The 26,984-nt window shown below is 44.2% G+C and overlaps 1 protein-coding gene across 1 annotated transcript in view; it reads left to right on the top strand.

The window, feature by feature from the left end:
* The window catches only part of LOC131897480 (pregnancy-specific glycoprotein 22-like), a 37,340-nt gene extending 10,800 nt beyond the window's left edge, over nucleotides 1–26,540 (top strand). The window contains exons 5-7 of the mRNA XM_059248430.1: nucleotides 21,246–21,605; nucleotides 23,005–23,181; nucleotides 26,266–26,540. Coding sequence (XP_059104413.1) covers nucleotides 21,246–21,605; nucleotides 23,005–23,181; nucleotides 26,266–26,540 — 812 coding nt within the window. The remainder of the gene's footprint in view (nucleotides 1–21,245; nucleotides 21,606–23,004; nucleotides 23,182–26,265) is intronic.
* Nucleotides 26,541–26,984: the final 444 nt, after the last annotated feature.

Below are 26,984 nucleotides of genomic sequence, written 5' to 3'. Positions count from 1 at the left end.
AGGACATGTTAAGAGGAGGTGGAAAAAGCCTGAGTGTTCCCTACTCAAAGTTAATCACCGTTGGCCTCAGAGAGCAAGACAAACTCCATTTTAAAGAAAACTCCATTTCACACAGCGTTTGGCCAGAAACTGAACTTAGTTCCAGTAAAAACCTCAAACAACTCCAAGAGAAACCACAAACAGCCAGAGCCCTGGTCAAAGTGACCCCACCAGAGTGGGCTGGCCAATGAGTAATTTTGATAAACAACATCTGCTGGTCCCAAATGTCCTTCTGATGATCGTCATTGAAAAATTCCTCTGGACCCCAACCAATAAACTCAAAGGTTAAACACCCTCACCCAATCCTATGATGCAAAGGCTTGTACCACCCTGCCTGCCGTTTTTCCCTTTATAAACTCTGAGAGCTCAGGGCCATCATCCTCCAGAATGCTCCAGTGCCAGAATGCTGGAATATGGACAAAGCCCAGGCTTGTAATCAATAAACCCCTGTGTGTTTTGCCTCAGACATCGGCTCTGTGTTGGTCTTGCTTGGGGATCGTATGATGTAGGTACAACAGGCCATTATATTTTGAAGACTGAAGATTCCAATTATTATAGGGTGATTCTCCACATGAAAATCCAACCAGGGTGGGCCAAAGAGATGTCTCAGTGGGTGAAGGCATTTGCTGCTAAGGCTGATATTTTGAGTCAATCCACATGTCTCACATGGTTCAGGGATAGTCCCAACTCCCTCATGACATCTGACTTCCATAACTCTACAGTAGGATTTTCCTATGCACAGAGCAATAAAATGAGAAAGGAGGGCTGGGCAGATGGCTCAGTGGTTAAGTACACCTGCTGCTCTTCCAGAGGACCTGAGTTCAGTTACCAGTAGCAATATTAGGTAACTTCACCACCACCAACTTTCTGTAAGTCCAGCTCCAGAGGATTCCATAAATTCCCCTGGTGCCAAAAGGCTCCTGCACACAGTTTGTACAGAACCATATGCATATATGAAATAAAATAAATCTTATAAAATTAAAATGAGAAAGAGTTTGCTCACGGATTTTAGAGATAGCAAATGGAGATGGCATCCCTCACCCACAAAATGCTCTTAATTGTGAGCAGACCTGAAAGCAGTTGGGTTGAACCATTCAGAAAGCTGAGAATATAATTCCATCCATGCAGGGTGAATGACATGTTCAGAGCACTAATTGAAAGGAGGTCATGCCACATTGCCTCTTTCCACCAAATTCTGTATTACCACCCAGACACTCACACAGAAGCTAAGGGATGAAACACCTGCTTAGGACATAGGCCCAGTGTTCATGAAATGCAAAGGGATCGAGATTCCTCTCTCTTCCCTCTAGCCTCAGTTTTTATCTATTTTTAAAATAATTTCATTGATGTTCATCAATGTTTTGCCTGCTTGTGTGTCTGTGTACCATCTACATGCAATGCATGCAGAGTCCAGCAGAGGCACTGGGTTTTCTAGAATTGGAGTTAAACGTTATAGTAGGCTAACATATAGGTGTTGGGAATTGAACCCATGTCCTCTGAAGGAGCATCCAGTGCTCTTAACCAAGAAGCCTTCCATGCAGCTCTGAGCCTTACTTTCAACTGCCGGTACCCTCCCCATACTGCTTAACTCACTATATAGAATCACTGTTGCACAATGCAGCTGGAGGTGAGAATATTACTTAGTTCATTTTTCTTTCTTTTTGGTTTTTCAAGACAGGGTTTCTCTGTGTAGCCCTGGCTGTCCTAGACCTCACTCTATAGACCAGGCTGGACTCAAATTCAGAGACCCACCTTCCTTTGCCTCCTGAGTACTGCTATGAAAGGCACGTGCCAGCACTGCCTGGCAATTTATTTGTCCTTAATCTGCCAGGGAATGGAAGTAAAAGCAAAAAAGTAAAAACTTTGACCTTTTTATCAACGTAAAGAAAGTTTTACTGATGAAAAGAGCAACTGTGGTGGACATTTAAGGACAGGCACAGCCATAATAGCCATCCATTAAAGCTTACTGAGGTCTGCATTCAGTTGCAGAGAGACAATATGTACTAATGGATTTTTGCTGTTTCTAACAACACCCTGATGGACACAAGACTTTTTTATTTTTTATTTCATTTTTATTTTTTTAACCCACATTAGGGTTTACACAGTTAGTGCAGGCCCACCCAGTGTAGACTAACTGCAATGTCAATCTTGTATCTGAATTCACCCTGCTGAGAGCAGGATGTGTGGTGGGGTAACTCACCCAAAGGATCAGAACAAGACTAGATTGTGTGGATCTCACCATAAACGTAGCCCTAAGGGAAAAAAAAACCTTGGGACTCAGGGAGATTCTACATGAGAGAACTATGGACTCTTATTAGAAGGGAGACCCTCCACCAGGACATCCTGGCTCCAGATCATGGTCCCAGAATCTTGACTCCAGATGAGCTGGGGAATGTGGGCAGGCTTGGAATGTGTCCTATTAGAGCTAACAGAGAAGAATGACTTAACAGCTGTCTGAATCTTGTACATCATGGAAGCAGCCAGTTTTGCCACGAGAGCCACAGTTAAGCTAGGTAACCTCAGCATGTCCTTCTGAGTTTCAGCACAGTGAGCGCAGCTGCCCAGGTGCCCAGGCCCTTACCCTACTTTTTTTGATGGGCTTATGAGACTTCACAGTAATATCATGGTCCCCAAGAGTAGGGACTGAGGACATAGTTCCTCCTGATGACTGAATGTCCTCATGGATTAAGTCTAGTGAACTCTCTCCTGCAGGTAAATAGTAACAGATATGGCTGATGTGCACAGTTGCCCTGTCCCAATGTTGGGCCCTTGTTCTTATTTAGTCTACCTTATTGCTAAGACAATATTCATTTACCATATGTGATATCAGTGGAATATGGAGATATAGAAAACACAGTGGACAAATTAGGTTCACATAGTTCATGTGTGCAGATGGGGAGCCCCAGAAATCTGTCTGGAGTCCATGTGTCCAGTGTCTTCGCCCTGAAGGCCTTCTCAGGTATCTGTGGAAGGGGAGGAGCTGTTTTTTAGAGATGTTAATCTTGGTCATCATCACCTTGAGGGGATGTCAGCTTCAGGAAATGAAAACAAATAGACAATTAGATTTGAATCTATAATTAAGTCTCTGGAGAGTTTCTGCAAAATTTCAGGTCCCCCAAGCCTGACTACTGGACAGAAAATCATGTGTTTTCTTGTGTATTGTAATCACTACTACTGGAAGGTGAAATACATGGCTTAAATTTGTCCCTTCCAGTAGATACCATATCTAGCACAGGGACTTTCTGCTGAAGCAGTTACTGAATAAATCAATTTTAACATCTGCCTCTCACTTTACCATATTGTGCTCTTTATAGAATAACCATTACATTGGCCTTAGATCCTGGGTATTGTTAACAATGGTCTCATATGGAATAAGTTAACATCCTAAATCCTTAGTGGAGATCTGCAAAATGCAACTGTCCCTTTCAGCCAGAGTCCTAGCAAGTTCTTGCTCTCTATCTTTCACCAGTCAAATCCGTCTCTGAAAACATTCACTTGGAACTGATAGAGTGATAGCTCAGTGGTTAAGGCACTGATTGCTTTCCTAGAGGACTGAATTTCAGTTCCCACCTCACAACTGGCAGCTCATAACCATCTACAACTCCAGTTGCAGGGGATCCAAAGTCCTCTTCTGGCTTCTGTAGACACTAGGTTTGCTTGTGGTCACAGTTACACATGCAGCTAAAAATGCTGAAATATCATTTCATGAAATATCACTGCATGATTCTCACCTGTGTGAGACAGGGCATTGCAGGCTAGGGACAAAGCAATGGTTCTCTGTGTTTCCCATGCTGTGAGTATACCTGCTTACTCACTGTGCCAAGGTGTGGTGGTTTGAATAGGTTTGGTCTCCACAGACTCATGTGTTTAAATGCCTGGATCATAGGACATTGCGATATTAGGAGATGTGGCCTTGTTGGAGTAAGTGTGGCTTTGTTGGAGAAAGTATGTCACTCTTGGGGCATGCTTTGTGGACTTCTATGCTCAAGCTATGTCTAGTATGGTACACAATTTTCTTCCACTGCTTGTGGATTAAGATGTAGAACTCTCTCAGCATCTTCTTCAGCACCATGTCCTGCCGTGATAATGTACTAAACCTCTGAATCTGTAAGTCAGCCACAATGAAATGTTTTCCTTAAATTAAATGTTATAGGAATTGCCATGGTCATGGTGTCTCTTCACAGCAATAGAAACCTTAACTAAGGTACACAGTTACCTGTTAGAGCTTATCAAGGAATTAAGATTCTTATATAGATCATTAATGTATCTAGTTGTATGTAACTCATGAGCTAAAGGCACCACATTAATAGTAGCAGAGGCTATGATAATAACAATAACAGTAAGACCTAATAGAATCAATTCCATAGTTCTACAGCAGTGTGTGTGTGTGTGTGTGTGTGTGTGTATTTAAAGTATGACTTCCATTTTATTTTCCAAGCTATTATTTTTCTTCTCTTTTTATGAAGTCATCTCTTTACACAGGTGTTGGTTGTGATTGCAGGACGGCACCAGCAGGTCTAAATAGTGGTGGGGTGGTCGGTCTTCCTGGGCTTCACAAGATTGATTCCTAGATACATTGCACTGAATGGCACAGCTCATGAAGTAATAAAGCTTGACAAAGAGTTTGGGAGGCACATGAGTGTGGAAGGCACTTGCTTTGGCTGTGTCCCTGACAGCCACGGCCTCTATAATGTTCCAAGCGAAGTACTCGGTAGTGGCCTTGCTCTGGGTACACACGGCACAGTTCATGCAGTAAGTTGGCTGCGTGGGGGCATGCCACTTTTTGACACTTTTGTTTATTTTTATTTTTGTCATCTTGGAGCCAAGACCTGGAAGAGCTCCATTCAACATTCTAAATTCCATAAACAGAAGTTTTCTAACAAGTTGGAAGAGTTGTTGGAGTTTTCTAACAAGATGATTACTGATTAACTGTCTGAGCTGAACAAACTTTGTGTGCTTTTAGCTACTTGCTTTAGGCTTAACCTTGAAAACTTATACAGGAAGCTAAATAAAGCTTAATTCTGTAATGTACTTGGCATGACTACAAGTATAGGTCAGAATATCTTAAAGAATTTGGTTATTTGTGAGGTGATTGATCATTAACTTTCATGTCTTAATTTTCTTTTAACAGTTTATAATAATTTAGTATTTTTATTAAAATTATTTATTTATTTTACATAATGACCATAGTTTCCTCTCCTCCTCTCCTACCATTGTGGTGATACATTGTGTACCCTAATACACTTGGCTAAGGATCAGAGGACAGAGACAGCCACTAAATTAGACATAGAGGTCAGGCAGTCGTGGCACATTCCTTTAGTCCCAGCACTTGAGATCTCATGCCTTTGCTTGGGAAGCACATACATCTTTAATCCCAGGAAGTAATATGGCAGGGCAAAGAAAGGTATATAAGGCATGAGGAAACAGAAACTCACTCTCTTTAGGCTGAAGATTTCACAGAGGTAAGAAATAGTGGCCGGCTCTTCTGCTTCTCTGATCTTTCAGCTTTCACCCTGATAGCTGTCTCTGGGTTTTTTATTAATAAGACCTCCAAAATTCAAACAACACACCATCCCCTCCCCCTCCTCTCCTCTGCCCCCCAAATCCACTCTTCCTCTTTTCCTGTTCAGAAAAGGGCAGGCCTCCTATAGATGTCAACAAACATGGCACATAAAGTTGTGATAAGACTAAGTATTGCACCCTGTATTCAGGCTGGGAAGTGCAACCCATCATGAGGAATAGGTTACCAAAAGCCAGCCAAAGCGATAGGGATGGCGCCTGCTCCCACTGTTAAGAGTCCCAAAAGTAGACCAAGCTACACAACTGTCACATGCATGTGGAGAGCCTAGGTTGGTCCCATGCTGGCTCCCTGATTGTCGGTTCAGTCTCAGTGAACACCTATGAGCACAGGGTCATTGATTCTATGGATTTTCTTGTGATGTCCTTGACCCCTCTAGCTCATAGAATCCTTCCCCCAACTCTTCACCAGGACTTTCTGAGTTCATCCTTGAAAGTGAAGTCAGGGGTTAACTAGAGCCACAAAGGAAATGGGAAAAAAAGCCAAGAATGAAGATGTGGTATCTGTGGAGAAAAAGTTCAGAGGAGGCATAATCTCAGCCTCAGTGTGCAAGAGTGTGCACAGTGCTTGACTGAGGGCAGTGAGGGGCAGCCCTGGAGAACACCACAGGAGAGAGTTCAATACAGAGGAAATGACATATTCAGGATCACTGGAGGAATGGAGGACACGTTGATTTTACTGGGTGCAATAAAACACTCAAACTTGTATCTTTAGGCTGAGTGACGAATCCACTTGCTTCGAATGAAGGTTGTCATCTTTCCACTAAGAACAATGGTCTTTGTGATAACTTTTTTCTTTTCTATTTCAGTATGCTTTTTATTTGCTGCAACCCTCTCACTTCTGTCCAACTCAGGAGAGAGCCAGTGCCACAGAATGCTGCTAAAGGGGAAGCATTTTTCTTCTTATTCATAATCAGCCAGAAGTTCTATGAATTTTTCCCAGTACAAATTGGTATACAGCACCCAGATGTTTAAAATTTCAGAAAATAGCAGAGTCATGAATTTCATCACTTGGGGGCCTACACAGAGCAGATGAGTGATGCCCATCAACAGATCCTTTCTGCTCCTGCATGCCATTGAGAAAGAAGCAGGACTGTACACATTAGAAACTTTAAACAGAGATTTGAAAAACTGAAGGAACAGATATTCAATTCTATGTATATAGTTATGGACTCTCTCTGCATTGCTTCCAGCAGCTAGGTGTGGCTTACTTAATCTACTTGATACATGGGACTGTCATGATGGGGCTGTTTCTGATCTCCTTTTCCAGGACATTGTGTCCTCACACTGGGGTTTGGGCCCTTACTTCAGAACACATACAGGTAGACAAACTGCAATAGATCAGAACCCCTTACTTGTCTTCACCTGCGGAGTAGAGTACCTGTGCTGGGTATACCCAGTCCCAGGACATCAGCTGCAGCCCAGACACTTGGAGCTCTCACAATGCACATGTCTCTGAGAAAGATACTGTGGGAGTCAGGAAGGCCTTCACTGAAGAAGCCATGGGATCCTCACAGAGAGCACCAGGAAGCCTTGGCTGCAAATCTCTGTACTTGCCCTGGACTCCAGATGACACATGGGAGCTTTTTGTCACTGCAACATTTTGACTTCCTGTGAGAGCCGACAGGGGACAAGGCTTTATTGGTATGTGGAGCCTACCAGTGCTGGTCATAAGAGCTATGGTTAGGCTAGGTTCATTGGATTATCTTCCCTAGACAAACATCATGGAAGATATATCTGGTCAGGTGCCCAGACCATTAACTAACTGACCTGATTGAATTATGAGACCTTATAGGAAGGTCATGGTACCCAAGGGGAGGAACAAAGGACACAAGTCCTCCTTGGAAGTGATTGTCCTCTGGGGTCCAGCTTTGGAATTCTCTCTTGCAGGCAAATAGTAACAGAGATGCTGATCTGGACAGCTCCCAGACAAGAGGTGCTTTTCTTCCAGCAATAATTAGTTGGCTATAGAAGGACACAAAATCACCATCTAGAAAATTATTTCCAGGAGTCATAGCCCTAATTGTGGCTTGGCTTCCACCCCTCTCCCTAGACAACTGGAAGTCACTGACAGCATTCTCAGACATACTAGATATTTCCTGTGTTTCTAAGCATACGACTCTACCAGAGGATACTGGTTACCATTCCCCCTCCAGGCATCTCCCATGGGAAATTCACTTACAGATATTAGCTGCATCCTAAAAAGACATCGAAAACCCAAGGTATGTATCACAGGAAGTTGGAGGGTCACTCTGAAAGTCTTTCTAGGATGGTGGAACCATCGTCCTCTCTCCAGGACTAAGCTCACCTCCTGTTTCATACCCACATGCATCTCCTCACAGAAATCCTCCAATGCACCCTGACTTGAGAGTCCATTAAGAATGGGTCTGTCCCCTTTCCCAGGCATCACTCAGCTGGCACATTTCCAACATTCCCAGACATATCTGACAACTTCCTTCAGGTTATACATTTTACATTCTTAGAGCTTTGAGAACCCAGTTGCTCAGCTAGTATTCTGTGTCATAAGGGGCATTTTGGGAGAACACAGCAGAGGTTCAGTTGTTGTCCTAAGGCAAAGAAATGATTATAAGCCTTGTTGCTCATTGAATGTTCTGGAGAACTGAAAAATATATAGAGAGAAGTTGACTGGGACACTAGGCAGGACTAAGATTAGAAGGGACAGAGAGTGGACTTGGACATCATCCTGACAATAGTCAGCGTTACCCTGTCTGAAGGATGAGCTCAGATGGAGGAAGGCTGCAGAGCTTGGGGACAAGTGCTGGAGTAAAAGGTGTCCTCCACAGAGAGAGGGCAGAGGTGACAGTAGCCTTCATGGAGGCCACTGTGTACTTCCCTACAAATTGTGCAGTGCCTGGCAGTGGCTCCTGCTCACAGATGAGAACACTCCCTGATAGTGTGTGGGAAGAGGGGTGCTCAGAGACTGGCTGGAGTCTTGTAAGGTGCAAAGACAGGAAGGCTCCCTTAAGTTGTCCCTGGACTTCCATCTAGGTGCTGTGATCTGCACACTACACCTGCATAAACACCCACACTCATACCCACCCACATCTTCCCACCCCCCACATGCATAAGTTAATGTAAGCTAGAGTTATAACTAGTTTCAGTAGCTCCACATAAGAGAATTTCATTATCACCTGGACATGCAAGGCCCTGGGACATTCATTCTTCTATGGACCCGCATGTATCTAAGCCTGTCTAGTTATCCAAACTTCCAGAAAGATCAGACTAGTTTTTCTTAACAATGCACCACCCCTAACTTCCCTGTGTTGGATTTTTTCTTCTAATACTTTCTGTAGGGATGGATTTGTGGATATGTAATAATGTTTAAATCTGGTTTTATCATGGAATATCTTGTTTTCTCCATCTATGGTGATTGAAAGCTTTTTGTGGGTGTAGTAGTCTGGGCTGGCCTCCAAGGTCTCTTAGTATCCACATAGCATCTGTCCAGGACCTTCTGGCTTTCAGAGTTTCCATTGAGAAGTTGGGTGTAATTCTGATAGGTTAGCTTTTATATGTTACTTGACTGTTTTCCTTTGCTGCTCTTAATATTCTTTCTTTGTTCTTTATGTTTAGTGTTTTGACTATTATGAGCAAGGGGACTTTTTTTGTGGTCCAGTCTATTTTGTGTTCTCTACACATCTTGCACCTTCATAGGCATGTCTTTCTTTTGGTTGGGAAAATTTTCTTCTGTGATTTTGTTGAATATATTTTCTGCACCTTTGAGCTGGAATTATTCTCCTACTTCTATCCCTATTATCTTAGGTTTGGTCTTTTCATGGTGTCCCAGATTTCCTGGATGTTTTGTGTTAAAAATTTGCTGGACTTAACATTTTCTATGACCAATGAATCTATTTCTTCTATCATATCCTCAAGGCCTGAGATTCTCTCTTCCATTTCTTATATTCTATTTGTTATGCTTGCCTCTGTAGTTTCTGTTCATTTACTCAGATTTTCCTTTTCTTGAATTCCCCCAGTTTGTGTTTTCTTTATTGCTTCTATTTCAGTTTTCAAGTCTTGCACTGTTTCCTTCACCTGTTTGACTTTTTTTGAAGGGGGAGGGTTTCTTGACTTTAAGAGATTTCCTGATTTCTTCCAATTTTTTTGTTTGTCTTTTCCTCCATTTTTAATGGAATTTTAATTTCCTCTTTTGTGGCCTCCATCATCTTCATAAAGTTGTTTTTAAGGTAATTTTCTTCTGGATCATCTTCTTTGGGATGCTCAGGTCTTACTGTTGTAGGATCACTAGGTTCTGGTGGTGCCTTGTTGCTCTTTATATTGTTTAAGGTGTTCTTACACTGCTGGCTACCCATTTCATTCTTTAATCTGTATAGGTGGAGCTCCAGGTCACTTTTTTCCAATTGGTACAGGTGGGGCCTGTGGGGCCTCTAGTTGCTCTTCTTTCCAATCAGTACAGGAGGGGCATATGGCTATGGTAGTTACTCTTCCCAAATGGTGCAGAGGGGCATATGGCTCTGGTCACTGGTGCTGCAGAGGATGATTAGGGAGGAGGCTGCTGCCTGTTCTCTGGGATTGCACTGGCTGTGGGGGAGGGGCCTGGAATGTGCCTCTGGGGCCTAAAGGCTAGAAAACTGGCCTGACCAGTCCAGAGATCTGGGCCTTACCTGTTCCCAATCAGTGGAGGGTGGGAGTGGGCATATGGCTCTGGTAGTGCTATGGGGGATGGTTGGCTTGGCAAGGGGGTGGAGGAGAAAGCTGCTGCCCAGTCTCTGGGGCTGCACTGGCTCAATAACGTTAAACTTTTAAAGACAAAGCTAATCTAATTAAAATTTGTCAAAACTGTTAATCACTTCAAAGTACCAGCTTTTGATCCATTGGTTTTGTAAACTACCATTATTTACTTGTATCATTGTTGGTGTCTAACCAACAATAAGTCAAGTAGAGATGGTGGATGAATGATGCTTCCCAGTGTAATCTCCATGATTTGCTCCTTGTATAGCCTAGGACAACTTGCCTAGGAATGGCAATATCCACAGTGCTCTGGATGCTCACACATCAATCTATAACAAGTAAATGCTCCCCAAATACCCACAGGCCAAGCTGAAGGAGGCAATTACTTGAGGTTCCTCAGATGTCTCTAGCTTGTGTTATGAGACACAGTGTAACTAGCACACATGCTGAACACACCAGGTCCATCAGTCCAGTTTCAGGAAGTTATCAAACAGTTTCTATATGTCACATAATCACTATCCATCTGAACCTCACAAAAGCTCTCTACATAGTCCACACATTTGAGAGAAGAAACATTAAAGCTTATGGGAAAAGGTGGTTGTGTTGAAAGCTTCTTTAATCCTTCATATTCCTAGATCATTCTTAGAGTCATGCTTCATCGTTAGGTAACCAGGGGCTCATGTTGGTCATCAAGAATCATCTGAGCACCATGGGTCATGTTGTGGTTCATCTGGACCACAGAATTAAAAGGAAGCTGGCCCCTGGTCTCCTGGCTGAAGTTTTTGTTCCTGTATCATGCCCTGAACACAGGTTGTGATGCTTCCCAGGGAAATAAGATGGGAAATCTCATCACCACCTATCTATAGGACAGCCTTATATATCAAATTTTTGGAGGGCACTGGCCCATGCTGAGCAGTGGTGGTCAGTGCCTCTGGAGGGACACAGTACTTTGGGCTGCATGACCATTCTAGTTCTGTTTACCATTAAGCTCCTTATCTCAGCTCACATGTAACAAAGTCCGAGTTTCTCCATTATAGCACAGGAGACCCCATCCTCTCTGAGCACTCAGAATACTATCCATTTCCTATGACTAATATTACTTCATACTCTGGCCAGCAGGGAGGTGGTGAGCAGCCAACACTAGTCGAATGAGACCCTTGCAAGTGTCAGAGGCCCCACACAGGGCAGTCTCCTGTCTGTTGTCTGCATGGCACTGTTACGTACAACCACAAGAAACAACTTCCACTCAGTGGAGGGTGAGGACTCCGTAGCATTAACATATTATTCTGAGTCTCAGGATATAACCTACCCTGTGGTGGATAAGTGTTCTGAGCCTCTTAGAAGGTGTCAGGCTGAGGCTGAGGCTGTCTGAGAGCAAAAAGACTCTCACTTTTCTCAGTTTTATTAGGAATGACTCAGAATGCTTGAGTGTATAACCAGGGAGCCAGTGAGTGTAACAAAATGTGTTCTAGTCAACATAAATGTTATTTGTGAGTTAGTTTTGTTCCACCATGGACACAATTATGTAATTACACAGGGCCAGAGACAGACTCCTCAGTTCCTTTTGGTTTCATGACATAAAACCACTTATTCCAACACCTAGATTGGCCATGTCATCCTGTGATTGATCATGCGATTCCATCTAGATCCATGCAGGAGCAAATTATGACATAGGGGGACTTCTGTCTGGCAGATCTCAGGGTTCCCACCTGTGATAGAGAAATGTGACATCTCAGACACAGGATCATTTAACATTTGTGGGTGTAGTTGGAGATATTCAGTATGTATGATGCATTGGTGTTGGAATCCAGGCTGTTGTGCTTGGCACAAAAGTACCCAACTACTTCAGTAGACTCCAAGCTTCAATAAGGTGATATTTTTGGAAGTTGACATGGCTCTCAGAGCTTCTGTGGCCCTCTAAAGGTCAGTCTGCAGAATTACCTGTGAGGGATTGTCTTGATTGTCCGAATGGAAGCAAGTGGTCCATGGTTACTGTGGGCAGTGCTGTGGCTATGCAGGTGGTCCTGGGATGTTTAAGTAAGATAGCTAAGTGTGAGCAAGAAAGAGAGGGGAGAGACAGAGAAAGACAGTGGGATACAGGGACAGAGATACAGACAGAGACAGAGAGATAGCAAATAACTTTCTTCCTCTGTTCCTGCCTTCAGGTCACAGCACAGAGAGCTCATACACTCTGTCCTAGAGTAAGCTGCAGGAGATGTGGCCTAATTAAGGCTGTGGGAACCTGGCCTAAATCCTCAGACCTGTGTCCTAACAAATTTGCAGAGGCCATGTCTTAACAGTACATGATAGGAGGGAAACTCAGAGTATTGTTGAAGTCTTTTAAGACAGGAGCTTGGGAAAGAGCTAGGGGTTTGTTCTCACAGTCCAAAATGAGAAGACAGAGGAGGACAAAGGTTTAGCAGCAGGAAGCCCTTGGTGTACTGAAACAGTTAGGAGAAGGGGAATCAGATTGTTTCCTACTCAAAGTTTTTCCTCATTGACCATTATTTGGTGAAAACTGATGTTCCCCACTATGACAGGGTACCCCTCTAAATGAAAGTCAGAGCAGGGTGGGCCACCAAGATGATTCAGTGGGTAAAAGCACTTGCTGCCAAGGATGACATGCTGACTTCAATTCCCAGATTCAACTTCATGAATTAGAAAACCAATTCCCTCATTTCTTCTAACCTCCATTCATGTGCAATAGCATTTTCTCACCCATACACTGATGTGTGCATGAGTAATTACATAAATATTCTCTATCTCTCTATATCTCTTCCCTCATATCTAAAATGCCTAAGTAATTGTAAATTAAAAGTCAAACTGTGGCATTAGCCTATTTTGTAATGAGATTCTTTAAATTAGTGTCCTTGTATCATTCATTCATTCTTTCATTCATCCACATGTGTCTGAACCTTTACCAGGCACTGAGACATCCCCAAATAGCAGGGGCATTCTGTCCTCCTGAAGCCCTAGGTACAACTGACGAGAAGGCAGACAGGCATTTAGAAAGTGAATTAAGACATTGACTGGAACCACAGAGGGAAAAAGGAAGAGAATGAGAAAGAAGGGCTGCAGATATGGCCCAGTGTTTAATAGCACATTCTCCTCTTCCAGAGTACCTGAGTTTAATTCCCGGCACCTGTGTGAAGAGGCTTCACAACATTACCTAACTCCAGCTCCAGGATGTTTTACACAGTCCCTGGGCATCCACTGTTCATCTGGGCATCTCTTTGTGAGACTCAGCATGGAGAACCCAGCTTCACCAGTTCTCAGGCTGTTAACCAATTGGTCTGATGGGCTTATGATGTGTCACAGGACAGTCAGGATCCCCAAGGGAAGGGAAGGGGCCTTAGGTCCTCCTGGAGACTCCATGTCCTCAGGGATTAAGACTAGCAAATTCTCTCCTGTAGACAAGTGGTAATAGATGATGCTGATTTGGATAGCTGTCTTGTCCAAGTGTCAGGGCCTCATGCTTATCTGAGGCTACCTTATCATCATGGCAACATTCATTAACAATGTGTGCTATCACTGGGAAAGAGACATAGAAAATATGTGTACATCTGTCTCATAAGCCATGGGTGGCAGACAAGCTAGCTGTGTAAAACCACATATCCAGTGGGATATGGGGTATGGAGGCCTTCTCAGGTGTATGTGGAGCAGGAGCAGCTATTTTTCATAGAAGTCTATCTTGGCTATTAGCAGCTTGAGGAGATGTCTGTTCTATGAAGTGAAAACAAATGGAGAGTTAGTTTTGACTCTAGAACTAAATTATCCACCTCTAGAGAATTTTTGCTAAATTTCAGGACTCCACAGCCCACGTACTGGACGGGAAATCATGTGTTTTATGTCATGCTGCTATCACTACTCCAGAAAGGCAAAGGAAAGGGCTTTGCTTTGTACCTTGCAAAAGATCCTGCATCTTACCCAGGGCTCTCTCTGCCCAGGAAGTCACTGATTTCAAACAACTCTAGCATCTGTCTCTCATCATACCTCATTGTGCTCTTTAGAGAAGCAATCCCTTTGGGGATTGGCCTTAGATCCTGGGTATTAGTAACAATTGTCTCATACAGAGACATCATTCCATATTCCTCACCCAGATCTTCCAAACACACTTGTCCCTTGCAGCCAGAATTCCAGCCAGTTCTTGTTCACTGCCTTCTATCAGTTAGATCTGCTTCTGAAAGCATCCACCTGGGAGTGCTGGAGAGATGATTCAATGGTTAAGAGGACTGACTGCTCTTGTAGAGGACATATTCTGGTCCCAGAACACTCATGACAGCTTATAACTAGTCTGTAATTCCATTTCCAGGGGATCCAAGTCCCCCTTCACGATTCTGTGGGTACCAGGTATACTTGTGGTGCACAAATATACATGCAGTAATGTAGCCAAATACATGCAAAGGAAGAAGGAAGAGAAGAAAGAAATGAAGGAAAGGAGGGAGGAAGGAAAAAAGGAAGCAGCCACCTGAATTTCAAGAAATATCTTTCTATGGGCCTTAACTGTGCAGGAGAGGGCATTACAGGCCAAGACAATGTTTCTGCTTCAAGGTCACCTATACTCCATATTCTTCCCTCTGCTAGACCATTCTGAGACTCATCCTTTGCTTTTTGGGGATGTGTGCCTCATCTCAGTCATCATCAAATACCTGGGAAGATTGTCCCTCATTGTAGTCCATCCTGGGTAGTTAGTTCAATGGCAAGCCTACTCCTGGTCTCATGTGTGAGGTTTCTGTACACACAAGTCCAGAAGAAAGTCTGAGGGTGATTCTCTCAGAAGCTCGATAGGAAGTCTTATTCTGTCTAATCTGTAGGACTTCTTCAACAGAAATGCCTTGGAGGCCACTGTACCAGGCTCAGCAGTGGACATCAGCACAGCAGCAGGGACACAGCACCGTTTGGTACAAGGCAGGCAGTGGGTCAGTGAGCACCAGGAAAGACAATGGTCATCTGACTTCAGATCCTAGGACTGTATCATCAAGCTCTGCTGCTCAGGACGCACATGGAAAGGACAGTTTCTCCAACATAGTACAGGAGATCCATCATCTCTGATTACCAAGGTCCTTCAGCATCTGATTGTGAATCATCTTCTGCCTGGTTCTCAAAGAACATGGATTGGGATTTGAGGTTAAAAAGACCAACACTGGTTGAAAGAGGCCTTTAGTAGTGTCAGAGGTCCTACAGGGGCAAACTTTTCTCTGTGTTTGCACAGTACTGCTACCCAAGTTAACCATCATAAGCAACAACTCTAAATCCATGGAGGGTGAGGATGGTATCCTTAAAGAATGAATGCGGTCAATTTTGGGAAGGTTCAATGAGGGAAAGGTATTTTAGCCATTGGATGCTAGGCAGTACCCACATCTCTGTTCCAGTGGAGGTCCGTTTCCCTGTAGGAATGTATCAGTTCTCCTCCTCTCAGGCATGATGAGCTCTAAGAGCTCCTCTCTGCTCTGCTAAGGGAGTTTCCTAGCAGAGATGTAGCAGTTTTGCTGCTCTCTGGCAAGAACAATTACAGCTCTGTTCTGCTCTAATGAAAGTTGTTACTTCTCTGCCCCACTCCACTGTGGTGAAAGAAGGTCATTACTCCAGCCTTATTCAAGAGATTTATTGGGAGAAAGAAATCCTGGAGGGTGGCTGCTTCTGCCAGGGTGGAAAAAGGCAGCTTTAAACTAAACAGGTACAGAGCCTATATAGGAGGTTGTAGTGGCCTAGTTTTTCCAGAGTGAAGATTTTCAGAGTGTGAATTGGTTGGATTTCAATCCCCGAGCTTCGACAAGCTAAGAAATTGGTTAGATTTCATGCTCAGGGATTAGCTGTTTTTCACGCTTATTTGGTCAAGGCAGAGTGTTTTTCTTTGGCTCTGGTTTCAGGATTGGGATGTGTTTTTTTTGGCTCTGGTGTCAGGGTCAGGGTGTGTTTCTTTGGCTGGTCCTTTTACCCTACACAAACCCTTATCTATCCTCACTAAAAGGCAAGGAGTCAATATCCAATTTAACAAAAGCAGAATAAAAAAATGGGGATATAACAACAGACAGTGAGGAAATATAAACAATCATTAGGTCATACTTCAAAAACCTGTACTTCAAAATTGGAAAATCTAAAAGAAATGGGCAATTTTCTCAATAGATAGTACTTACCAAAGTTAAATCAAGATCAAGTAAACAATTCAAATATAGTTATATCCCTCAGCGATGGAAGGACTCATTAAAATTCTCCCCACTGAAAAAAAAGCCCAGAGCCAGATGGCTTTAGCACAGATTCTACCAGACTTTCAAAGCACTAAGATGAATGCTACTCAAATTATTCCACAAAATAGAAACACGATGAACACTGCCACATTCATTTTAAGAGGCCACAGTCACCCTGATACCCAAACCACACACTCAGCAAATAAAGAGAATTACAGAGCAATCTCCTTTATGAACATAGATTCAAAAATACTTACCCTAATACCTGCAAACCACATCCAAGAATGCATTAAAAAGATCATTGGACATGATCTAGTGGGCTTCATCCCAGAGATGCACAGATGGTTGAGCATACAAAAATCTGTCAGTGTAACCTAATATATAAACAAACTGAAAGAAAAAGACACACAGTCATCTTATTAGATCCTGAAAATGCTTTTGATGAAATCCAACACCCATTCATGAAAAAAGTCTTGAAGAGATCAGGGATACAAGGGACATACCTGTGTTAACTAGCTTTTTATTGTTGGGAAGAGACACCGTGACCATGGAAACTATTATAGAGGAAAAACATTTTATTTGATGGCTCACATTTTCAGAGGTTTAGTCCATTATCATCAAGGTGCAACATGATTTCATTATAGGGCTGGAACAGGAGCTGAGAATCCCCTTATATTTTGATGTAGAAGTAATAAGAAATGGTCTTTCTCACTGGGTATTGCTTGAGCATATATGAGACCTCAAAGCTCCTTTCCACAGTGACACACTTTCTCAAACAAGACCACACCTACTCCAACAAGGCCACACCTATGAAGTGGAAATAGAATAGACATTATGGGTGAAAGGGGGCTGGCATCTGGATGGGGGTGTGGAGATTGGAACAGGAGGGCTTTTGTGAGGGATTGTTGGAGAGAGAGAGAGAGAGAGAGAGAGAGAGAGAGAGAGAGAGAGAGAGAGAGAGAGAGAGAGAGAATACTGGGAGAGACAACTGAAATCTGGGAACATCTCTGAGAGGAGCTAGAAACCTAGTGTAATTGAAACTCCAAGGAATCTAGGAAGGTGATTTCCTAGCTAAAACTACTAATAATTAAACTACAATTTGTCCTTTCTACAAGATGTGCTGTGTAAAAGTTATTACAGAAATTGTGGGCGTGGCGAACTAGAGACTGGATGAAACTAATATTTTGATGATGTTGTTTCACTTACTCTTCACAATTCCTGTGGTGGACATCACAGTGTCCCTGAGCTCATGATCTGGTAAGTGGGAAAAGTGAAACCCAGGGTACATGTCCTTGAGTTGTGCCCTGGCTCTCAGGGTCCAGCTGTGTGGGGCAGTGGACACAAGGGCATGTGATGACCACAGCAAAGAAAGAGGGATACTCCCTTGGAGAATGAGGAACTTCCTTTGAATTCTCCCTGTGGAGGAGGAGGACTTAGCAGTTTGAAACAGCATCCTAGTTAGTATTAATTGTTACCTTGACACAGTCCAACATCACCTGGGGAAGAGTCTCAACAGAGTAACTGCTTTATCAGGTCAGGTTGTACATATCTGTGAGGGATTTTCTTAGGTAATGTAGGAGGGCCCAAGTCGCTATGTGTAACACCATCCCTAGGCCGATGGCCCTTGGTTGTATCAGAAAGATAGCTAAGCATGAGAGGGAGAGTGAAACAGTGAATGAGCCAGTGGGCAGCATGTTTGTTTGTCCTAACTTCCTTCAGTGCTACAATAGGACACAGCCCCAGAAGAAAATGGACCCTCTACTCTCCCCTCAGCTGCTTTTGCACAGGGCATTTTCTTCAGTCAGAGTGAGAGAAGCAAACACAGAGCAGATGACACATCCATTTGAATCAATGTTCCCTGCACTCAAGAGCAGACCTTTAAAGGACCCTGTGGGTAAAGAGAAGGAAGGATTTAGACACCAGTGATGGGCCAGAACATTTATGTGCAGCCCCTACTTTAATTAATATCCTCTCCTTTTTTTCTCAAGATTAAGTTTCTCTGTCTAATAGCTCTATTTGTCCTGGAACTTGCTTAGTAGACTAGGCTGGCTTTGAGTTCATAGAGATCTGCCTGCCTCTACCTCCCAAGAGCTGTGATTACATACATGGACCACCATACTAGGCTGTGTCCTCTCTTTGTAGTTTCAACAGAAATGTCTAGGAACTTTTTCTGACCACAAGATTCTTTCTGAGGATGTCTGTCTTCTGGATGAACATTGCTTCCAACTTCAGTCCTGGACTTCCCAGGACAAATCTGCAACTCCATCTAGACCTACCCTACACTAGGTGTTATTAGGAATTCTGGAGAGCATAGTGAACATGATAACAGACCCTGAACCCCACCTGTGTTAAGGGTATCAGGGCAGGCCACAGTTGACTTGTTGACCTTGCCTGCTGAGATTATAGTCTCCTAGTGATCTCCAGGGAAAGATATCAGGACACACATTCACTGTCAGAAAATGACCTTGTTTAGCACACTTGTTTCCATCCCTGTCTCTACCAAACTGGAGCTCCCTCCCTATACTCTTCTCAAACCTACTGGCTGCTTGCTTTTTCCGAGAAAACTTTCTGCATAGAAAACTTGAACATCCCCTCTCTCCTGGAGTCTCACATAGGGAAAGACAGAATCACCACCAGATTATCACCTAGGCAAAGGGCAAAGGTGACCCAGGATGATCAGGGAGGACATCAGCTCACCCAACATACTGCTTAGCCAATACATAATGCTGAAATGTTGCCTTGACCCCCTTTATAGTAAGATGGAGCCTTCAGTCCTTTCAAGGACAATTGGTCACATCTTCCCCAACACTGAGCATGTGCAACCCCCAGACAACAGCCCTTGCGCATCTCTCCTAGTTCAAAACTTTGACTGGTGACATTAGTGATAAAGGATTGATCTTCATCCTTGGTTATCATTCAGTTTGTTTCTTCAGAAACATCTCTGTCACCTTTCTCCTAGGATTAAAAATATCACCTTCCCAGTGCACTGGGGACACAGAGCAGACTCTGCATGTTCAGCTGGGTCTCTCTGTCACAAGGACACGTAGGCAGGATGGAGGCTCCCTCTGGTGCTGACAGCCCCAAGGCAAGATACAGCATGTGTCAGCCCTGGGATGAGCCATTTTTCTCTGGGGGCATGGGGATGCTTATCAGCACTGTTGCTCAATGTGTTTGTTGGAGGAGAAACATAAAGGGAAGTTGAGAGGGATTCTAGGTAGCACTGGGAGTAGAAGCGATTGAGCAGTGCCTTGGACTCAGGTCCCACCACTGAAAGCCCACTGGGTTCTGAGAAGTTCTCCAGCCTTCAAGGAAACAGCTCAGAGGAAACAAGGACAGCAGAGCCTGAGTGCCTTGCTAGAGTTGTCACTGTGCTCCTCACAGAGAGGATAGCACAGCGAGAAGGGAGATGGAGGTGTCCTCTGTGATTCCCTGCAAAGGCTGCACCCCCTGGCAGGGGCTCCTGCTCACAGGTAAGTGTACCCACTCTCTTACTGTGTGGGCGGAGAGGAAATTGAAGGCAGGCTAGAGTGTCCCAAAGAGGACAGGAGCCTGAGGGGAGACTCAGGCTTCTTTTTGCAGCCATGGGGCAGAAGATACAGCAAGGGATGGAGGCTCAGCAGCTTGAGACTCTGAGCAGACAGGAGGTGATGAGGGGAAGGGAAAAGCCTTGAACACTCTGTATCCACAGTCAATTATGTTGCCTGCAATGTTCTAAAGACTGATGTCCCAAACCATGACTGGGTGACTCTCCAGATAGAAATCAAGCAGGAATGGACCATTGAGAGGGCTCTCTGTGTGGAGACATGACAACCTGAATTTAATTCTTAGCTCGTACAAGGCAGATAAAGAGAACAGTCTCCTGCAGGCTCTTTTCTGACCTCCACACAGGTACACCTGCACATGGGTAAACTGAGACATTTTTGTCCACACAGGTGCTGTGACACACACACACACTCGCACCCACAGAGACATTTTCCTCCACACCTATATGGGTTACACACCTTCACATGCACACATCAAGACGCCTGCCTTCAGAAATACATACAGTACATGAGTAAATCTAAAATAATATAAATCACCCTTGAATATAATTATTAGCACTAACTACAAACCTGGGGACTATGTAGATAATCCCATGAGGACACATTCCTTTTCCCTTCCTTCATTCCATCCTCTCTCCCTCCCTCCCCTCCCATCCTTCCTTCTTCCCTCCCTCTCCATCCTTCTTTCCTTCCTTCCTTCCTTCCTTCCTTCCTTCCTTCCTTCCTTCCTTCCTTCCATCTCTTTTTCCTTTATCCACTTGTGTCTGAATCTTTTCCAGGAACTTAACTTTCCAAAAAGGTTAGAGTAATACCTGTCCTTACAATGCCCTTGTTCTAGTGGACCTGATGTCCATTTATCTGCAAGATGAAAGGGTGGGATGACTGGAATCACAAAGGGAATGGAGGAAAACAAGAGGAAGTGGGGACTCTCCAGCAGGGGAGTTGAGAGAGGCATTGCTCCTCACACCAAATACTCTATGTGAGGAGGGATGTAGGGGCCCTGAGGGGAGAGCCAGGCAGAAACCCGAGCAGAGAATTTCTGAGAGAGTTAATAACATAGTCAGAGGCTCTGAGGGAATGGAAGTCATGTTGCTCGTGTCTACCAAGTGTGGCCACACCACTAACCACACACCTAAGTTGAGTGGTGACCACATCGGCTCAATACTGATGGTAACTCTCTGTTTCCTTCTAGCCTCCATTTTAATCTGCTGGCACCTTTCAACCACTGATGATTTTACCATGGAACCTGTCCCACCCCATGTGGCCAATGGAGACAATGTACTTCTTCTTGTCCACAATCTGCCCGAGAATCTTATAGCCTTCGCCTGGATCAAAGGGGAGATAAGCATGAATCATATAATTGCAATATGTATACCAAACAAGAAGTTAAGTGTGCCAGGGCGTTTATATAGTGGTAGAGAGAAAGTGTATGGCAATGGATCCCTGCTCCTCCAAAATGTCAATGAGAAGGACACAGGAATTTATATCCTACAAACCTTTAATAGACGCACAAATACTGTGTCGCAAACATCCATGTACCTCTATGTTCACAGTAAGTGATTGTGAATTCTGCTGTTGGGTGGGCCTCATTCCATTGGACACACACAGTAGAGTATTCTGTGCCTTTCTCCCCTCTGCACTGCATCCCCTTATTAGGACTGGAGCATTCAGTGCAGGGCACACATGATATAGAATAATGGTAATAGATCACAGTCCTTCATTTCACTTCACTTTACAGAGAGGTTAACGGAGGGTGGGTAACTCAACCTAGGATAACAGCCTCTGTCTAGAGTCTTGGGGTTCTCATACAATGTGTCCTTGAGAAAGATCCCAATGGAATCAACATTGGGCCTGTTGGGGGAAAATTGGGATCCTCACAGTGATGTGAGAACCAAGATTCCCTGGCTCTAGACCGCTGTTCCAGACTCTACTCCAACTAGGCCTGAGATGCATTTCATAAAGGTTGGATTTTGATCTCCTGATGGCAGGGAACAATGCTTTTTCGTAGTCCAAGTCCCGCACCTTTGGAACCAGCCAGTGCATTGTCATGAGAGATATGGTTAGTCTAGGTCCCCTGGACATCTTCTCCAGAGACTGAACATGGAGGGAGAGCTTAGCCAGACAGGTGCCCAGGTCATTACTTAAATGTTCTGATGGGCTTATAAGACTTCACAGGAAGGTCAGGGCAACCAAAGACAAGGAGAGAGGACAGAGGTCCTCCTGACAAGTATCCTCTGGGGTCCAGCTCAGGGAATTGTCTCCTGTAGGGAAATGGCTACAGGCCTTGCTGATCTGACAGCTCCCCAGTCAGGAACTGCAGTTGCTCTAGTGATCACCAGGGGTGGCATCAGGACACACAATAAACCAGTGGAAAAGAATTTGCCTGAATCAGGACATTATCTAGTAGTCTGGTTCCATCCCTGTTTTTTCAGACCTGACAATCACAGACACAGCATTCTCAGACCTAATGGCATCTTAATGTGTCTGCCAGGAGATCATATTCTACTTCTCCCTTTGTGTGTTTTCTTTGGGAAATATGTAATACCCAAGGGGAATCAATTCAATAGTAGTCCAAGGCATGCCAGAAAGACCATGGCATAGAAGAAGTGGAAGCATTGTCATGAAATCTTACATGGGACAAAGGAGCTAACACCTTTTGTCCACAAATCAGAGCACCTACTCCCATATCCCAGGATGTGAGATTCCTGGCACATCCTGGGCCTCTGACCTGGGTCAGAACTTTTTGACTGGTGACTCCATTGAGAATAGATTTGTTCTCTTCCCCCGCACATCACTCAGCTGGTCCTTTTGGGGCCTTACAGATATTTCTGTCACCTTCCTGCTGGGAGAAAATTCCATGTTTTCTGAGCATTGAGAACACAGGGTAGACTGGGTGCCCAGCTGGGTTTCTGTGTCACATACTTGTGCAGATTTTCCCTTTTGGTGCCCAGAGATCAAGGCCAGGACACAGCAGAGTGCAGAGTCAGGTGTCTATTGGAACCCCAAGAGGAACAGTAAAACAGTGATAACAAAGCCAGAAAGTGGAGATGCAGGGTCTGCAGGGGAAGAGGTCCGGCAGGCGTCACCCCAACACCAACACTGTAAATGTGAGCAGGGGTCTGATGGCAGTAAGACAGGGCCACGTTGACAACTGAGGAGAGAGCACAACTGAGTGGAAATGACAGGTGTGGGGACCCTGAGCATGGGGGGCACGTGATGACCTCCACTAGGTGGGACAGGGAGACACTCACACACCTAGGCTGAGCAGTGGACACAGTTGCTCAGGACAGAGGGCCTATCTTATTCAAATACAAAAGTTTCAATTTAGATAGATCTCTCTCTTCTCTTCTAGAAGTCCTTTGGAAATGTGGACGCCTTGACCCCTCTGCCACACCCACTATTGAATCAGTGCCATCCAGAATTGCTGAAGGAGGAAGTGTTCTTCTATTTATACACAATCCCCCAGAGAATATTATAGGCTTTGTCTGGTTCAAAAGGATGACTGCAAACAGTAGGCTTGTGATTGTCCAATACACAATAGACAAGAAAACAACTGTGTGGGGGCCTGCATACACTGGCAGAGAAACGTTGTACAGTGATGGATCCCTGCTGATTCATGGTGTCACTCCTAAAGACTCTGGATGGTACGGTCTACAAATTCTGGGAACATATATCAAAAGTGAAGAAACAGCTGTGAAACTCCAGGTACACAGTAAGTGATTTTCTGTGATTGTCCAGTGCTGGGTGGGGCTTAGACACATGGGATTGTCATGCTTAGCCTGTGTCTCCCTTCCCTCTGCACTGTGTCCCCACGGGGAGGTTTGAGCGCAGGACACACTGGTAGAGACAAATGTCCACAGATCATCTTTCATCTTCTGACTCCACCTGCATCAAGGAAGACCTTGATGGAAAGTAACTCAGCCTAAGATGCCAGAGTCAGCCGAGGCTCTTGGGGCTCTAGACAAGGGATCGCTGAATCCTGTCTTCCTTCCAAGGCTGGACTAAAGTGACCCAGGGGAGCATTTTCTAGTGTTCTACTCTTAATGGTAGGGAACAATGGTTTTAGAACATGCATGGTTAGACTGGGGTATTTATTAGCTCTAAATTGAGAGTGTCATAAATAAAATCCAGGATCTGGTACAGAGACCATGAAGGAGTTCTTTCTATTGGCTTGCTCTTCATGCTTACTCAACCTGCTTTCTTGAACTGCTCACAATGATCTGAATACTTTTGCATCCATCTTGAATTAAAAAACATGTACTACAGTTTTGCTCTCAGACTAATCTGGTGGTAGTGTTTTCAACTGAGGTCTTGTCTTGCAAAATGACTGTAGCTTGTGTCAAGTTGATGTAAAACAAGACAGCTCTTTTAAAGACTTTGGGCCTGCCTTGAAGATCAGACTGCTCCTAGCCCCACACAGCCCCAGACCTAAGGGCTACTTGATAGAGCAGCAAGTGCATCTATTGGGTGAACTCAGAGGTTGAGTATTGACTCAAAGGAAACTGAAGAAAAAACCTAGACAGTGAAAGTCCCAGGCCTGTTGAGTTCAGGGGAGGCATCATCTCAAACCCCAGTGTACATGAGTGTGTGCAGTGTCTGACTGAGGGCAGTGAGGGAGCAGCCATGTAGACACCAAGGGGACAGTTCCATGCAGTGGACATGACACTTTCTGGGGACACTGTAAGAAAGGATGTCATGTTTCTACCCTTCATTAAGTGAGTTAGACACACCAACCCTTGCAACTATAGGCTGAGTGACAAATCCATCTGCTCAGGATGGAGGTCACCAAAGTTTTACCAAGCACAATGATCCCCATGTGATGGATTTTTTTCTTTTTTCCCTTCCAGCTTCCCTTCCTGTGTTCTGTAACCCTCTCATATCTTCCCAACTCACGATCCAACCAGTGCCTCAGTATCCTACTGAAAAGGAACAAGTTCTTCTCCAAGTACATAATCTTCCAGAAGATCTGCAAGCCCTTTGCTGGTATAAGGCTCCATACCTTAAAATTGTAGAATACAACATAGCCAGAAATTCCATCTCCTGGGGGCCCACACACGGAAGAACAAGATGGATGGTGTACAATAATGGATCTCTGATGCTCCAGGGTATCACTGAGAAAGATGCAGGAAAATACATACTAGATGTTATAAAGAAAGATTCCATAATTGAAACAGCATACGTGGAACTTCAAGTAAAGAGTAAGTGACTCTCTATGGTCTCCAACTGCTGGGTGTGGCTTATTAAACCTCATACACTAAACTTTCACTAAACTGGGGCTGTGTCTGCTCTCTCCCCCACTGCATTGTGTTCCCTTCCTGAGGTTGAGGCCCCCACTGCAGGATGCATACTGGGTAGCCAAAGTGTAATAGATCAGGACTCCTCACCTGTCTTTACCTGTAGAGAGGAGGACCTGTGCTGAGTAAACTCAGCCCCATGATGTCAGCCTCAGTGCAGACACGTGGAGCTCTCACCATGCACATGTCTTCAGAAAGACTCTGGGAGTCAAGTAGTCTCTGGCTGATTAATCCATGGGGTCCTCACAGAGACCACAAGGAAGCCCTGACTCTAAAACTTTGCCTCTGGCTGGACTCAAGGTGACAATTAGTTTAGACTTGTTTGTTTAGATTTCCTGTGACAGCTGACAGGGAACAAGGCTTTACTGACTGTCTTAAGTCATGTTACTGATTATCCCAATGAGTATAGAACCAGCTGTGTACTGCCATGACAGCTGCAGTTCATAGGTCACCTGTGCATCTGTTTCTCCTGAGGCTCAGTGGACATGTGACTGGGCCATTAGCCTATTGCTCTGATGGGCTTGAGACTTTACAGAAAGGTCAAGGCACTGAGGGAAGAAACAGAGGAGGAAGCTACTCCAAATTCCTCCTTCACATCAGGGGTCCAGCCTAGGGAATTCTCTTCTGTGGGTAAATAGTAACAGATGCTGCTGATATGAGCAACTCCCTCATCTCAAGGGGATAATTATGCTCATAACAAAGCTTAATTCATGTACAAGGCAATATCATGTCTTATTACAGGGCAACTGAGACACAGAAAGCAGTGCCTGAATCAGGGACACACAGTCCTTGGGTGGCAGGTCCAAATCACAAGATATGTCTATAGTCACAGCTCCCAATTCTCCCCCCATGGAAGGTTTATAAAGTCTGAACTGTCTAGACTGATGTCATTTACTACCCTTCTCTGTTTTTTCACAGAGTATGTGTCACAGCCCTTTGTGCAAATCACTGACACCACAGTCGCAGGAAGTAGATCTGTGACCTTCACCTGCATTTCACCCGACACTGATATCTCTATCCGCTGGATCTTCAATAACCAGAATCTGAAGCTCACAAAGAGAATGACTCTGTCCCCAACAAAGTGTGGACTCAAAATAGATCCTTTCAAAAGTGAGGATGCTGGAGAATATAAGTGTGAGGTCTCCAACCGATTCAGTTTGGAGACCAGTCTCCCAGTCTCCTGGCCACGATGAGTGAGTGACTTCTCCTCTCATCCCACAGTAGAATGCTCACATTTCTTTTTCAATGGAGTAAAGCATGGGGAAAAGTTATGTGGTGAAACTGATCAGTGTCTACTCAGGTATAGCCAGCAGGGTGACTCATGCCTGTGATATTGGCATACAACTGTGTACAAGGGAAGACCAGGATTTAAAGCGAGGTTGTCTTAAAAGGAAACTAAAGACATCCATATTGTAAGCAAAAATTCAAAGATCTTAAGAGCTTAGCTTGTGGTTCAAATATACAGTGGCCCCTTAGAATTAATAGGAAGTAATTACCAGAGCCCTCATACTTTTTGATCCTCTGAGTCTGCTTTGAAAATGGTGCATTGTTTGCATTTAGAAAAACATGCTCTCATATGCTCAAATACATTCTCTCTTTGAGAAATTCACCTAAGTGCAATGCAGTCTGCATACCAG

Source organism: Peromyscus eremicus, chromosome 1 (assembly GCF_949786415.1).
Source record: "Peromyscus eremicus chromosome 1, PerEre_H2_v1, whole genome shotgun sequence".
NCBI classification, from domain to species: domain Eukaryota; kingdom Metazoa; phylum Chordata; class Mammalia; order Rodentia; family Cricetidae; genus Peromyscus; species Peromyscus eremicus.
This window is presented reverse-complemented; position numbering and strand designations above follow the sequence as displayed.